Source organism: Pinus tabuliformis, chromosome 7 (assembly GCF_031772625.1).
Source record: "Pinus tabuliformis cultivar Carrire ecotype Pingquan chromosome 7, CPIR1, whole genome shotgun sequence".
Lineage (NCBI taxonomy): Eukaryota > Viridiplantae > Streptophyta > Pinopsida > Pinales > Pinaceae > Pinus > Pinus tabuliformis.
The window spans coordinates 1,258,936,315-1,258,951,923 of record NC_142293.1 but is presented as its reverse complement, the minus strand read 5'-3'; the positions used below and the strand labels follow the sequence as shown (position 1 = coordinate 1,258,951,923).

General features: G+C 34.1%; 1 protein-coding gene across 1 annotated transcript; it reads right to left on the bottom strand.

Moving 5' to 3' along the window:
- Positions 1 to 14,949: 14,949 nt before the first annotated feature.
- Positions 14,950 to 15,609, bottom strand: LOC149251970 (uncharacterized). Its single transcript, XM_089454041.1, has one exon. It carries the CDS (start codon positions 15,607 to 15,609, stop codon positions 14,950 to 14,952), a length of 660 nt encoding a protein of 219 aa, XP_089310167.1.

Genomic DNA, 15,609 nt, shown 5'->3' with positions numbered 1-15,609 from the left:
AAATACTGAGGGAAGATTTGATGACCCGAAGTTGTGAAACTTATACAACGTTGTAGAATCATCAGCAATGCCAGTAGCCAAAATCTATTTAGGATATCTTAAGTCCTTGATTACAACATCATGAGGTGAAAATTCAACGATTTTAACTTCACTTGAATGAGTTATCTGATATACAGATAGAAGGTTGCAGGATAAGGTTGGAACACATAATACATCATGAAACTGACCATTGTCTAGATGAACAGTTCCAGTCCCTACAACATTAAGAGATCTATCATCGCCAACATATATATTTTTGGTGTTACAATCATTTAAAGAAGAAAACATGGCTTTTTTTTTGGCCATGTGATAAGAAGCTCCAGAATCAATGAGCCACTCATGAGAATGAGAAGAAGAAGATACATTTAATGCATAGCTAGACCGAGATGCTTGACAACCACATGTAGAAAGTGCCATTCCTGAAGATGAAGTTGAAGTTGAAGATTGCCCCAAATGGATGTTATGCTTCTTCATTGCTGCTTCCAAGGCTTCCATCTTCTTAAAGCATTTTGATTTTAAGTGGCCATCTCGATTACAAAAATTGCAATGTCTATCAGTCTTCTTCCCTTTGTTTTTATTTGTCTTATCATTTTGTTGAAATGATTTTTCATTTTGGGGCTGAAATTGCCTAGGACCCTTGTTTGGTTTAGGACCATTCTTTTTAGGATATGACTTCTTAGGATTCTTTGAATTTGGTTGCTGCTGGGCGGCTAACGCTTTCTTGGAAGAGTTTCCAAGATTAAGAAGACCAAGGTGTAAGAGTTTTTCTTGTTCTCTTATTAAAGAATCAAAAAAAGATTCAAAGGAAGGGGACTTGTAGTCTGTTCCTTGAGAAATGAAGGCTTCTCTTGTAGAATGGAAGGTGGAAACAAACACAGAGTAGGCTGGTCCCAACTTAGTAAGAATGGAATAGATAAGGTTACTATCTTCTTTCTTAACTTTAACACCTTCCAAGAGATATCTAAGGGTCTTGAACTTGGACAAGAAATCTTCAATGCAAGAAAAATTATTAAGGTCCAATGTAAGCAACTCATTTTCAAGTTGATGGGCTCTAAGTTCATTTTTAATCCCAAAAACTTTATTGATTTGTTTCATTGCTTCATCAAGAGTATCAAGTTCTGCAATATGGAATCTAAGATCTGGAGAAATAGACATCCCTATCAATCCACGTGCTTGATCTTGCCTATTTTCCCATTTAGCAGCCTTATCTTCATCCTTTGGTTTCTTTTCTTGGCCTGAGGCTATTCTGTAGAGACCTTTACTTCTAAGTAAATCCTCAATGTAGGACAACCATTGGAAGTAGTTGGTGCTGTCAAGGGTAACTTGGTATTAACTTTCCATTTCAAAAAAAACTGAAGCTAAAGATGTTGAAACTAAGTGTTCCAATGGATAGATCTCAAAAAATTAGGTTGATTTAAAAAAAACGGCTTTGAAAACGGCTTCCGGATGAAGAAGTTATGGCTTTTTGAAAAAACATTGTTGAAGTTGCCGACGAAGTGCGGGAATGTGCGAAAATGAAAAAGTCCGCCCCCACAAAATGGAGACTTGAACCCAAGACCTCTACTCTCTTAAAATAGCTTTGAACCAATTGAGCTATACAAAAAATTTGAGAGAGAGAGGGGGGGGGGGGTGCTTTGGGTTGCGTGCTTGCTTTGAGAAAGCTCTTTTTCCCTACAAAACAAAAAACACAAAAACCAACACGGACATGCAAAGAAAACGAACCTTACGGCTCAAAGTTAGCTTTAGCTGAAAAACTAAATATTTTCAAAAATGAACCTTGCGGCTCAAAGTTAGCTTTAGCTGGAAACTAAATATTTTCCTAATGTTTCTAATTTTCCGAGATCACCCTAAGGCGTAGGGAAAAGAGCATACGCATGAGAAAAATCCTTCCTTTCTGTTTCTGATTTGCCCAGATCGCACAAAGTTGCAGGGCAAAGAGCATACGCAGAAATGAAAGGTATAGATCCGGTAATAAAAAAGGCTAAATAAATCGAAACCGAAATAAACAGAGAGAAAATAACAGTAAACTGCAAATAAACACTGTATACCTCCAGATCTTAAAAATGACGTAGCTAGGGCTACCAGAAACCTTTTTGCGTGAAATGAAAGGGGTTCCTCACTGGAACAAATGCTCCCAACACAATAGAGCAGTCCTCTCGGCCCGAAAGCAGTCAAAAACATCAGATCTAGGAAACAGCAGTCGGATGCAGTTCTACCGGCTTTAGATTTGGATCACCAATGGACGCGGCCCTCAAATAGCTCTGATACCATGTAGGAATTTACAGGGTAAGTTCCTCAGATAGAACACCAAAGGACACCACTCACAACCAGATCGCAGATCAATACACCAATATTTTTGACGTGGTTAAAACCCTCAAAGAGGGAAACTGTCCACGGCCTGAGCCAACGCAGCCACTTCAGGCAATTTATTAATAAAAGAATGAAAATTTACATATGCTTCTCTCATGCACAGATTACCCTACAAATGACCCTCCATGTGCTTTAAATAGAAATCATGGACCAATCAGGTGTCAAGCCACGGATCAAGTGTCGGTAATACTGAGGAGAGAATGAACTGTCGGATCACTACATATCGTGACCGTTGGATTGTAAGTTACAAAATGTACAACGGTAAAGAAACACACTTTACCTAACTCTATACCTAACTCTATACTAGACCAAGCTGTACTTAACTATTTCCTATGTGTCGGAATATCCTAACAGTGAAGTGGGAGGATTGGGACAAGATCAATGAGAAGGTCATTTATGATTTAATAAATATATCTAGAGAAACTTAAATAAATAAGCCTTATGATATGCACGATTCATTGCATGTGGCTAAACCCCTTATGAATTTGATATTATTCATGTAGAAGAATTTGTATGCTATAAAGATAAATGATGGCGGCAGGAGTAAAAATAGACTTAATTATTTCAATATTTATCTTAATTAGCTTAAAGATGTAAGGAGAATAAATTATGTATAAGAATTGATTCAGAAGATTTGGTGACCAAGGGTCACCTTAGGGAGTGAAATGGTAGGAGTTATAGTGGGAGGAATTCCAACTATAGTGGTAGACATGTCGATGGCACATAAATAAATTTTGAAGATTGATAAATTAAATGGAAATAAATTCAATGTGTGGAAGTCAAATATAAAACATTTTCTTATTAGAAGAGATTAAAAATGTAACGACCCCTTGTTGATTTCCTATGTAAATAAATAAAAATAAAACCAACATCATGAGACACGTATTCCAAACTGAATGTTGGAAAAAAACATATTGATGTGGATCATTGGTGATTAATAAATGGATATGGAAATTGGAAAAGGCATTGGTAAAGGAAAGTGGCAATAATTGACATTTATTTATGAAAATATTGGAAAATAGGAGAAAAGGAGGGTGAAAGGTCACATAATTGCACGTGGGGAAAATTGAAGGAAAAATAGAGGGAAATGAAGAAAATAGAGGTATCAATGATTAAAAAAACTTATAAGGATCAATTCATAGCTTTTGATAGTTTAGTTTTGGAGCTCTCTTCTATTCTCTCACTCTATCATACTCTTGCAAACTTAGATAAATCTTGGAGCATTTTTGGACCATGCTTGGAGCACTCTAGTTTTCATTGGATTTGGGAAAAGAAGGCAAAGGAAAGCAGGAAAGTGTAAAGGAACAGGTGGATCAATAGCTACAACTAGATTGATTTGTAGGTAAAATGTTGCATGTGTTATTTCCTTGCTAATTTATGGATGCACGGTATATGCATGTGATTATCTAGTTATGATATGTCATTGGTATGGAGGATTGCTTGGATTGATAGTGGTTTTTAAACTAGCCTTTCCATTTCTTGGGTAGTCATGACATTGTAGGTTTTTCCATTGATTTGTTTTTTGGTTGGTTCTCATAACTCCTTATGGTTGTAGGTTGGAATAAACACTCTGAAAGCCTTGGAATAGCTTGGGTTGAGTTACTAGTCTTGGAAACTAAGTTAGACAAACGATTTGGAGCCCTTGGTGGGTTGAGTTACTAGTCTTGGATTTGGGTTGGACAAACATTCGGAGCCCTGGAAAGCTGTGGGTTGAGTTATTAGTTCTTCGAGCATTGGACATATTGGGTAGAGACCGATTTGGTTGGTGTTAGTGATGTCTGACCGTGAGGTGGAATCTCTAGTTGAGGGTTGAGGTGGTTTGGCCTATGGAAGCCCTGGTTTGGTTTTGTTTGATTTATTCCATGAGATACCACATTGATGCTTGGAATATGATGCAAGGGTGACTGAATGAAAGAGAGATTCAATTCAACCTAATCTATAGTCGGGTGGTACGTGGAAGTCCCTGACTTGGCTGGTATTTTACTATGTTAATAAGTTTTATTCTTCTATTATGATTCATGTATATTTATTGGAAATGCGATGGTGATATTATGGCATAGTTTCCATGGTTTATATGATGATTATTTTTTTGTTATGTTTTGTTTATGTTATGTGTATCTTCTATATCTATTGTCATGAATTGTTTAGTTATTGATCAATGATGAATGCATGGACTAATAAGTGGTGTTGCAACTATGTGGAGAGGGCATAGGTCCTTCTCGATGATTCTCAGACGAATATCAAACTTTTATGATCAGATATGCATTTATGACTTGTATCTTACTTGTTTGCAACATGTTTAATGAAATGCATGTTATGTTCTATGCAGTCTAGGTTAAGTTTAGCCTTCAAGTTTTTATTTCTATCATTATTTCCATGCCATTAGTGATTCTAAGAAGTTACAAGAAGTTATGGGCAATGGTCTCGAGGCTTACCTGGAATCTAGGCTAAGATCTTGGGACCATATGCTCCTAACTGGGAAAATTGGTTACAACACATGGATGCATGCTTGTGCTTGAGTTGGAGGCTTCCAACCGCATGGAGGACTTGTTGTGGGTGTGACTGGGGACCCCAGTCAAAGAAAAGGGTGTTCAACTTACATTTTGGCCACTTGGGGTGGTTACTCAGCTTGGGAGTGACTTGTAGCCTTTGTAAAATGTTATGAGATGTTAGTTTGTCTTCTATGGTCGACCCCACTTCCTTAATGGAACCTAAGAGGTCGGTTCATGTTATAGTATCTTTTCCTCTCATGTTTACGCTAGTAAGCCATTGAAACTAGGTAGATATGGGAGGGGTAGTTATAAAAATGAAGTCATCAAAAGCAAAAAAAGTTCAGCCTACCTTTGTGAAGTAGGAGGAATGGGACAAGACTGATGAGTATCCCTAGGCTTTATCGTAGAATTAGATAGATATTATTTTCCAAGTTGAGAAGATCAAAATAGACAGCATTGTGTTGTTACATAAGTGATTTTTGAAGTAGACAAAATAACTAAGGGACTCATAAGTGTTCTTTCTTAAGTGCACAACTTAACTAAGGCGATGAGAAGATATATTAGTAGAATAAATGATATATAGACATTCAAATATTGGTAAATCAAATGGAAACAACTTTGATTTGTACAAGTGAAAGATATAATATTTTCTTATTAGAAGAGATGACTTGTCGCCCTTGTAAAATGTTATGAGATGTCAGTTTGTCTTCTATCGTTGACCCCACTTCCTTAATGGAACCTAAGAGGTCGGGTCATGTTATAGTAGCTTTTCCTCTCATGTTTACCCTAGTAAGCCAATGAAACTAGGTAAATATGGGAGGGGTAGTTACAAAAAGGAAGTCACCAAGAGCAAAAAAAAGTTCAGCCTACCTTTGTGAAGTAGGAGGAATGGAACAACACTGATGAGAATCCCTAGGCTTTATCATAGAATTAGATAGATATTATTTTCCAAGTTGAGAAGATCAAAATAGACAACATTGTGTTGTTACATAAGTGATTTTTGAAGTAGACAAATTAACTAAGGGACTCATAAGTGTTTTTTTTTAAGTGCACAACTTAACTAAGGTGATGAGAAGATATATTAGTAGAATAAATGATATATAGACATTCAAATATTGGTAAATCAAATGGAAACAACTTTGATTTGTACAGGTGAAAGATATAGTATTTTCTTATTAGAAGAGATCAAAAGGAATTCATCATGGAGGAAAAGAAGCTCAACATTTTGAAGTATGAGGATTGGGACAAGACCAATGAGAAAGTAGTTTATTTATTTGTCTCAATGTATTTATTTAAGAGTTATTAAATGCATCTAGAGAAACTAGAAGAAATAAGAATGAGGCTAAATACCTCATGAATTTGATATTCATGTAGAAAATTAACATGCTATGAAGATGAATAATGGTGATATGATTACAAACCATTTAAATTATTTCATTCAATGTTTTAGTTAATCAACTCAAGCCCATAAGCAATGAAGAAAAGGACAATAATTGATGCATAGCATTGCATAGTTGTCTTCTATAATATCAGGAAAGTTTAATAGTTTTTGTCAATGGAGTTAAAAGAGTAGAGAATCTCAGGTTAGATGAATTATGGGTTAATTGTGACAATATGAGACAAGAAGAAGAACTTACATATAATCATTGATTCAAAAGATTTTGTGACTAGGTGTCATTTGGAGTGAAATGATGAGATATATAATGCAAGGAACGAGGGAAATATTAGGGGCTATTATTCATAGGTGGGCCAGTTTTCCATGTCTTATGAAAAAAATAGTGATTTTCCATTTTTTTTGAAAAATTATTGACCCAAATTTTATAGTATAAAAATATTATACCTTACAAATTGCCAAAATTTTATAGAGACTATATAAAATTGTTAGAAATTTGAATATTTTTACAAAAATGCTGCCAACCCTTCTATAGTTTGCATGTTAGGGAATAATAATATTTTCCAGGGTTTCTAAACTTTGAGATAAATTTTTGTCCTTAATTTTTATCTAACGTGCAAATATAGATATAATGGGAGGTATACCAATGAATGTAGGAAACAAAAGTACTTTATTTACTAAATTTGTAATCAAAAGGCTGGCAAGAAGCCGGAATGAAAGGACCAACACTTAGGTAAGATAAGCAACATTCAATTTCTAGTATTATTGGTTGTGATAAAAGCATATGCCTATCTTAAGCATGTCTTTTAGCTATTGTCCATGAGGAAGAATGATTGATTAATTTAGGGGATTCTTTCTATATAAATCCTCATAGAGAGTGGTTTTTGAATTATCAAGAAACTTTTCGAAGAAAAATATTAATTAGAGATATTTTCATTTATATGAAATTGTTATAAATTGTAGCATAAACATATATTACAAACATGGATCCATGAAGTAGATACCCAATCTGCAACATTTTTTAGAATTTGAATTTACATTCAATGAGCCAAACAATTCACATGAGTGTTAATACAATCTTCTTTATAGGAGGTTATACATTAGTCTTAAGGGCTATGATTCTGACCAAGGGTGTTCAAATAGTAAATTTGTACCAGTTGAATATGAATACTCAAATTATGGGTAGTTGGAATGAAGCATCAATAAAAGAACCAAAAATAATGACATAATTGAATAAATCAATCATGATGGATCAAATTTTGCTCCAACCATAGATTGGAAATCTTTATGAAAATAACATATAATCACTAGAACTAGAGATATTTTCCATGGAATTAGTGATATGAAAACTTATTTTTTAGTTTTTTGAGACATATGTGAGCTTGGAAATGAGGAGAGGGTTTATTTTTCCTTGAGTAAAAAAATCTCAAGGGATGCTTGAGTTGGTACTTTCAAATATACACATGGATGTAGTGTTAATTACAAGATTTCATTATTTTATCAATTTCATTGATGGTTTCTCATGAAATTCAAGACTTTAATTTATATGAAATAAGATGTTTAACATCTTGATTTCCTTGGTTGAAAGAGAAAGTCGGAAGAGGCTGAGATCCTTGAGAAGGGACTACGGTGGTGGGTATTCATATGGTTCAAAATTCATTTTGATAATCTAAAGCAATTAAAATGTAGATGCTCCTCATATTCCTAAGAAAATATTGTCACTAAGAGGTTGAATCAAAATTTGATAGAGAGGCATGAAATATAAAAGTAAATGCTAGTTTTAGAAATAGATGTTGGGTGGAAGTGGTTACTAAAATGAATTATTTGACTAGTATATTATTTGGTTTAATTTTGTGTAACTTGACAATGAAAGAAGCTTCAAATGCTTGTAATCCCTCTATTTCACATCTTAATATTTTTGGGTGTGAGGATTACACTCACGCACCTAAGGTGAAGAAGAAAAATATTTAGGAAAAATTATCCAAGTGCATATTTATTGCATATTCAGAAGAATTCAAGGGATTCAAGTTGTGGATTCCATCTAAGTGTTTCCATACCCATAGTGGGAATGTTATTTTTGAGGTAAAACTTGTATGGATCAGCATGAAGAATATCATAGAAAGGTACAACATGTAGCAATTCCAAATTTTCAATATTTCACCAAAGTTAAAGTTGAATATTTATTAGTCTACCCAGATGTAGAAATTCCAACCGAAGGAAGTGGAAATCAACCTAAAAACAATGTCATTAGAATTTTATGAAAATGTGCACCTTAAGGATAAGCAACTTAATCATGGGAAATTTTTGAGTAGGAACCTACATGACCAAAATAACATTTACATATATGATTATGAAATAACATATTATAATTATATTAACTTATGTTTCATGGTTGATGAGCCCCTTCCTAGAAAGAAAACCATGGAGGAATAATGAAGGCCTTGGAGCATCACTATTATTTGAGTAAATGAAGAAGGGCAATTGGATTTAAATAGAAATTTAAGATAAATTATAATGCAAATAACTATGTGGAGAATTATGGGCTCACTTGACTGCACAATGATACTTTCAAGCCAAGGTAGCTAGTTTTGATGAGACATTGTTTCTGTTAGAAAAAATGGAAAGAAAAGAAATGAATTAAATTAACCAGTAGCTCACAGGTGAGCAATTTTCACCTGGAGGCTGCACAAACTGGAGCATATACTCCCATGTTCAATTAATCAAAGATGAAACAATAAATACATCTCAAAAGAATAGGGAGGTGAGAAAAAATTCATACAACCTAGGAACTAATCCTAACTTAAGGAGTTACGTTACAACCATGTAACCATTTATCCATTATTACAATATAAGATTAATTATTTTCAACTCTCCCCCATAATGGAGAAAGGAATATCTTGATGTCCTAACACCCCCCTAAACAAATCAAACTTCACTTTCCCAAGAGGATTTCTAAAATTATAAGCCATATTGTCACATGTTTTACAGTATTTAATAAAAATTTATTTTCACTGGACTTTTCCCTTACAAAATGAAACTAAGTATCTATGTGTTTCATGTTCTTATGAAACACTAGATTTTTTTCCAGCTTAATGGAACTCTGGTTGTCACAGTTGATGACGATCTCTTCTTTCTGCTCTTCTCCTGCATCATGGAGAAGCCCTCTCAACCAGATAGCTTCACATGTTGTTGCACATACTACTTGGCACTCGATTTCAGCTGAAGATAAAGACACTGTGCTCTGCTTTTTGTTTCTCCATGCTATTACCCCATATCTAATATTGAATTCATAACCCGTCATAGATCATCGATCATCCAAGTTACGTACCCAATCATAGTATGAAAAACGTACTAAAGTAACATCAGATGTATCAGTGTATAAAATATCATAATCACTAGTACCATGAAGATACCTCAGTACACTTTTTGGCGCTACCTAGTGAATTTCAAGAGGTTTAGACATAAACTGGCTCAACACACTAACAGAGTATGCTAAGTCTAGTCTAGTTGTAGTCAGATATATCAGAATACCAACTAGTTTCCTATATAAAGTAGCATCCACCTCCTTAGAGCCATTGTCTCTGCACAATTTCAGGTTCTACTACAAAGGTACTAATGTTGTCTTACATGGTTCCATTATGAACTTTTTGAGCAATCCTCTAACATACTTCCCTTGAGTAAGAAAAGTCTTCCCAAGGTCTCTCGACACTTCCAAACCTAGGTAGTAATGTAAACTTTCGAGGTCTTTCATCTCAAAACCTGTGACATATGAAATTTGATTTCTTTGATTAATGCATCTGCATTACCTATTATAATCATGTCATCCACATACAAGGAAATCAAAATTATCTTCCCTTGTTCATCATACATGGTATATATATTTGGTTCATTGTTACTACTATGAAAACCATGCTGTAAGAAAAATGAATTAATATTCTCGTACCAAGACCTGGGTGCCTGTTTTAAAGCATAAAGGGCCTTTTTCAATCTACAAAATAAATGCTCTTGCCCTTGTTTAACAAACCCTTCAGGCTGCATTAAATAAACCTCTTCCTTTAATTCACCATTTAGAAATGCAAACTTAACATCTAAGTGGTGTAGCTTCCACTGATGTTTTGTAGATACAACAATTAACATTCTAGTAGTATTCGTTTTGGTTACAGGAGCAAAGGTTTCTTCATAGTCAATTCCCTCTTTCTGTGAATAACCCTTTGCTACCAGTCTAGCTTTAAACTTTTCTATACTCCTATCTGCATTAAATTTAGGTTTATAAAGCCACTTGAAACCTATGGGCATGGAAAATTTTAGGGGTTAATGTTCGCCCTTTGGCGAAATTAAGGGGTTTTAAACTTTTAGTGGGCGAATATTTTGTATTGAAGTACGTTTTTACAAATCACCTCAAATATCCCACCTTATTTTAAGGGAGAGGGTAGAAAAGGTAAATTTAGCCCTTGAAATTAGGAGTTACAAACTTCCATTCACCCTAAGTTTCAAGAATAGGTTTTATTTAAGTGAATCCTATGGGCCAAATACCATATTTATAAAAGAGGTATGGTAAATTAATAAAAATATAAATAAATGAGAGGTATGGTAAATAAATAAAACATTTTTTATATTTACTCCATAAGTCACCTTATATACATGCACTGCTGTAAATAAATAAAAATATAAATAAAGTGGAGGTATGGTAAATAAATAAAACCTCTTTTTATATTTAGTCCATAACCCTCTTTCTATTTATGAAGGCTCAAAAAATAGGTTTTTTTTAAGTGAATCCTATGGGCCAAATACCATATTTGTAAAAGAGGTATGGTAAATTAATAAAAATATAAATAAACGAGAGGTATGCTAAAAAAATATAACATTTTTTTATATTTACTCCATAAGTCACGTTATATTTACGAACACTCAAAAATTGTGTTATATTTAGGTGAATCCTATGGGCAAAATACTATGGGCCAAATACCATGGGCTAGATTATTATTAATACCATGCAAAAAAACATTATTAACCCTAATATTAGTATTAATAAAAATAAAAATGGCACATGGTATTGACCCATGGTATTCACCTAGAATGTAGTCTATTTAAATGGAGGAATTAAACCAGCATAGATCCATATTTACTCTGGATCTACTAAGCCCCAAGAGGTATCAAATATCGTGATATGCAAACTAGCATAGAGTGAAAAAATATTTGATCCCTCTCGGGGCTTGGTGGATCAAGAGTAAAAATGGATGTTGTAATTTAATGTATGTTAAACATTTTAATCTGGTTAAAATAAAAAATAAAATAAAAATCAATTATTAATTTTATTAATTTTTATAAATTACTAATAGTAATTTTTAAGCTCCAGGTTTATGATAACCCATAGTATTGACCCATGGTAATACCATGGTGTTCATGTGAGCATAGACTATTTAAAGGGGAAATTCTATCATCTTAGATCCATCTTAATTCTGGGTCTACCAAGTGCTCACAGGGATAAATAGATTTCATCCCCGTAAGAGTGGTAGATGTGGAGTTAAGATGGATATAGGTTGGTTTTTATGATAATGAAGATATTAAATAGACTTAGGAAATTATATTGTAAAAACATCTTAAGGTGAATGGTTAAAGCTACATTTAGTCACTTCACAAAATTTAGTAAAAAATACCACTATCTCCATTAATATTGGTTTTTAACTTTTTCTGATTTAACAAAAAAAATTCAAAACAATGAAACCTTATCAGTCTTTCCACATCACCCTCCCATAAGATTTCTCACCATTTTTCAAACATTCTCAGTATGATATCTTCATGAAAAAGTTTAGGTACTGATGTTTAGTTGTTTGAAAAATAAGTTGGTTTGTACAACCTTTCATCTTCTGTGCTATTCTTAGTTTGTCCTAATGATCTGTAGGGGTTGGAGCCATTACACCATATTTTCCTAAAAGGTGGATATTGTTCACCAAAAAGGAAATTAATCTACATGTCACAACGCTGTTAAAAAATGTGAGACCTATGAGGGTAGTGAATTATGCTAATAAGCAATTTAGATTGGGAGAGACATAATTAAATTTTATTATTTAATTGAAGATTTTCAATTAAAATAATAATAAATCTACATTTATATATTCATATATTGATTGGAAGGATTCTCACAATGGTCACTTCTTTCAATTAGATCCCCTTCAAGCCCTTCGGATACCTAATACTTTCTTATATAATATAGTTGGGGCTTGCTACTTGTTGGTGTGTTGTGGTAAACAAACTTGATGTGTTTTTTTTATCTCGCAGTTGGAGTCTATGGAATAAGAATAAATTTGATAACTTGAAAAAAGTGGTAGCTCAACAAAAGTTGTAGAGAAAAGATTAATCTCTCCTACCTTGACAGAACTCGTTGTCAATATCAACACCTACAAGAACTTTGTTGTGGAATATTATCAAAACTAATAGAAGGATATGAAAGAGTGTATTGTAAGAACCTTGACGAACACGGCCACTGAAACTTGGAACAAAAAATTTGTCAAGACTTCACAATGTTTTATTATTCGGTAAAATATTTGCCAAGATCTTACAAGATTTTATAATTCAGTGAAAGATTTTCCATCACTGTACAAGACAATATAATCTGGTGAGAGATTCGCCAAAGAAATTATATATACATATTATATTATTGATAAAATCGCCTCCCATTTTTCCTATGTATCATGGGGATTAGCCCATTTATTATACATATAAATTTAGGATGGTTCTTAAAATTTTCCCTGCCTATGGGTATTTTTCCTTCTGGAAATTCAACTAGTTCCCAAGTATTATTTCAAATAATAGATTCAAATTCTTCATTCATTGTGGCTCTCCACTCATGAGATTGACTAACTTATTTATAATTTGTGGGTTCTATACCATCTAAAATGTTTGAAATTAAAACATAATCTTTTAATTTGGCTGGTAGTTGAGTCTGCCTACCTAATCTTCTTGGTAAGGGACACCTAAAATCTGTCTGCTTCAGACCTTAGCAGGCTTGACTTACTAATTGCATCACCTGCTTCTTCCCCTTTCTGTTGTTGTTGATGTTGCTACATGTACTCACTGCTTTCTTCCATCAACAATGGAATTTGCCACTCTTCAAGGCTATTCTCCTTATTTCCTTCCTTAGTCTGCTCATGAAATAACAGATTTCAACTCACAAAAACTTTATGAGTCAAAGGATTAAACAACTTATAATCTTTAAACTCAGTGTGGTATCCTACAAAGATGCATTTTGTGGCCTTAGGATCTAACTTATTTTTATCATCCTTGGGAATATAAGAAAAGGATTTTGACCCAAAAACCCTTAAATGATTCATTGCAGACTTATATCCATAAAATGCTTCAAAAGGAGTTTTAAAATTGAGACATTTAGTTGGACTCTTATTTTTCAAGTATACTGCAGTGTTAATGGCTTCAGCCCAAAAACCATTAGATAGACCCTTACCTTGAAGCATACTGCAAGCGCACTCCTGTTCTTTCATTCAACAACTCTGTTCTACTGCAGAGTGTGAGGTACTATGTACTATTGAATAATCCCATGATTAGTGCAAAATTTCATGAAATCTCCCAATTTGCATTCTCCCCCTTGATCAGAGCGAAGGATCTTAATAAATTTTCCTATGTACTTCTCCACCATATTATTGAATTCTTTAAAGCATTGAAATGTGTGACTCTTCTTTCTAATAAAATATACCCAAGAGAATCTAGTGCAATCATTAGTAAAAGGTAGAAATAATATGCACCACCTAGCGACCTAGTCTGCATAGGTCCGCATATATCTGTATGCACAAGTTCCACAATATCTCTTTTCTTCCTATCAACATTCAGAGGAAACTCTTCCCTATGCATTTTCCCTAATGCACATCCATCACAATCTAAATGAACATTCTGAAAAGCAGGTAGTCCATCAACCATACCTTTTCTTTCTAGTAGCATGAGATCTTACAGGTTAAGATGACTGAATCTCTTATGCCAAATATTCTAGGCTGTCAGTCTTGTTGAAGCTAGAGCTTGGTGTGGCATGTTCTTGACGTTCAACCTATACAAGCCTCCCACATGCACTCCTAATGCAATTGGTTCCTTCTTGTTGTCCTTTATGACATAGTATGATCTGAAGAATTCAACTTGTAGGTCCTGATATGCCATCATTGAAACAAGGATCAAGTTCTTCTTGATCTTGGGTACATACATCACATTTTTAATATATATGATATTACCATCATGAAACATCATCGAAATATCATCGTACCCCTTGATCTGATAACCTCTGTCATCACCTAAATATATGTTAGCTCCACAAGTAGTTTCTTCAAAATTTTCGAACCAATGCCTATTACCTGTCATATGTGATGACACATCTGAATCTACGAACCATATTTTGGCCTCATCCTCCTCAAGAGCTGAAAGCGCATAATCAGCTATGAATAATCAAAGATCATGACTATAACCTTCATCAACAAAGTGCCCTTTGTTCTTTCTCTGTTTATTTCTAGCCTCATCCTCCTATTTCTTAAAGAAAAACTTAACTAAATGATTGATTTTCCCACAGTAAAAGCATTGAATGTCAAGTTTGTTACCATTGTTACTTGGAGACAAACCTATAAATGGTCTCTTCTAAAAAGTTACACCGCCTTTCTATCCCTAGGGTTGTTTCCCTTTGCATGACTTCTTCTTCTCCATCAAAGCAAGATTGGCATTCCGTGGTTTCAAATTCTTCTGCCACTCTTCTTCCTGTTTCGGGATTCTTGTTAGCTCTTCAAATACAAGGGTTTTCTCCCTTGCTAATAAGCCTATGATGAACATTTGGTATTCATTTGTCATCCCATTCAATGTAATTGTGACAAGATCAGAATTAGACACCTTCTCCCCGATGTCACCCAATCTGTCCTTTAGGTCCTTGACCCGTGCAATGAATCCAACGATAGATTCATTCTCCTCCATCCTCATGGAAAACAACTTGCCTTTGAGCGACAAGACGCGATTGGTGTTCTGCGTCTGGTAAAGGTTCTTGAGTGTAGTCCATATCTCACTGGACGATTTATAGTCTTTGATATGTGGGATAATATTGTCTTTAACAGACATCTTCAATAAGACTTTCACCTTATTCTCCCTTTTATCCCAATCATGTATTAGTGTTGCTATACCTCTTGCCGAAATGGTCAGCTTCTGCTCATCACCACTAACGATTGACCATGCGCTCGATCCCTCAAGCAATGTTTGTAGCTTTAATTTCCAATTGATATAATTGGTCCCATCGAGTTTGTTAGTCTCATTGAGATAAGCTTCTGTGAAATTGCTCAT

Coding starts and splice junctions, on each gene's coding strand:
- LOC149251970 (XM_089454041.1), bottom strand. CDS start 15,609: ATGAGCAATTTCACAGAAGCTTATCTCAATGAGACTAACAAACTCGAT.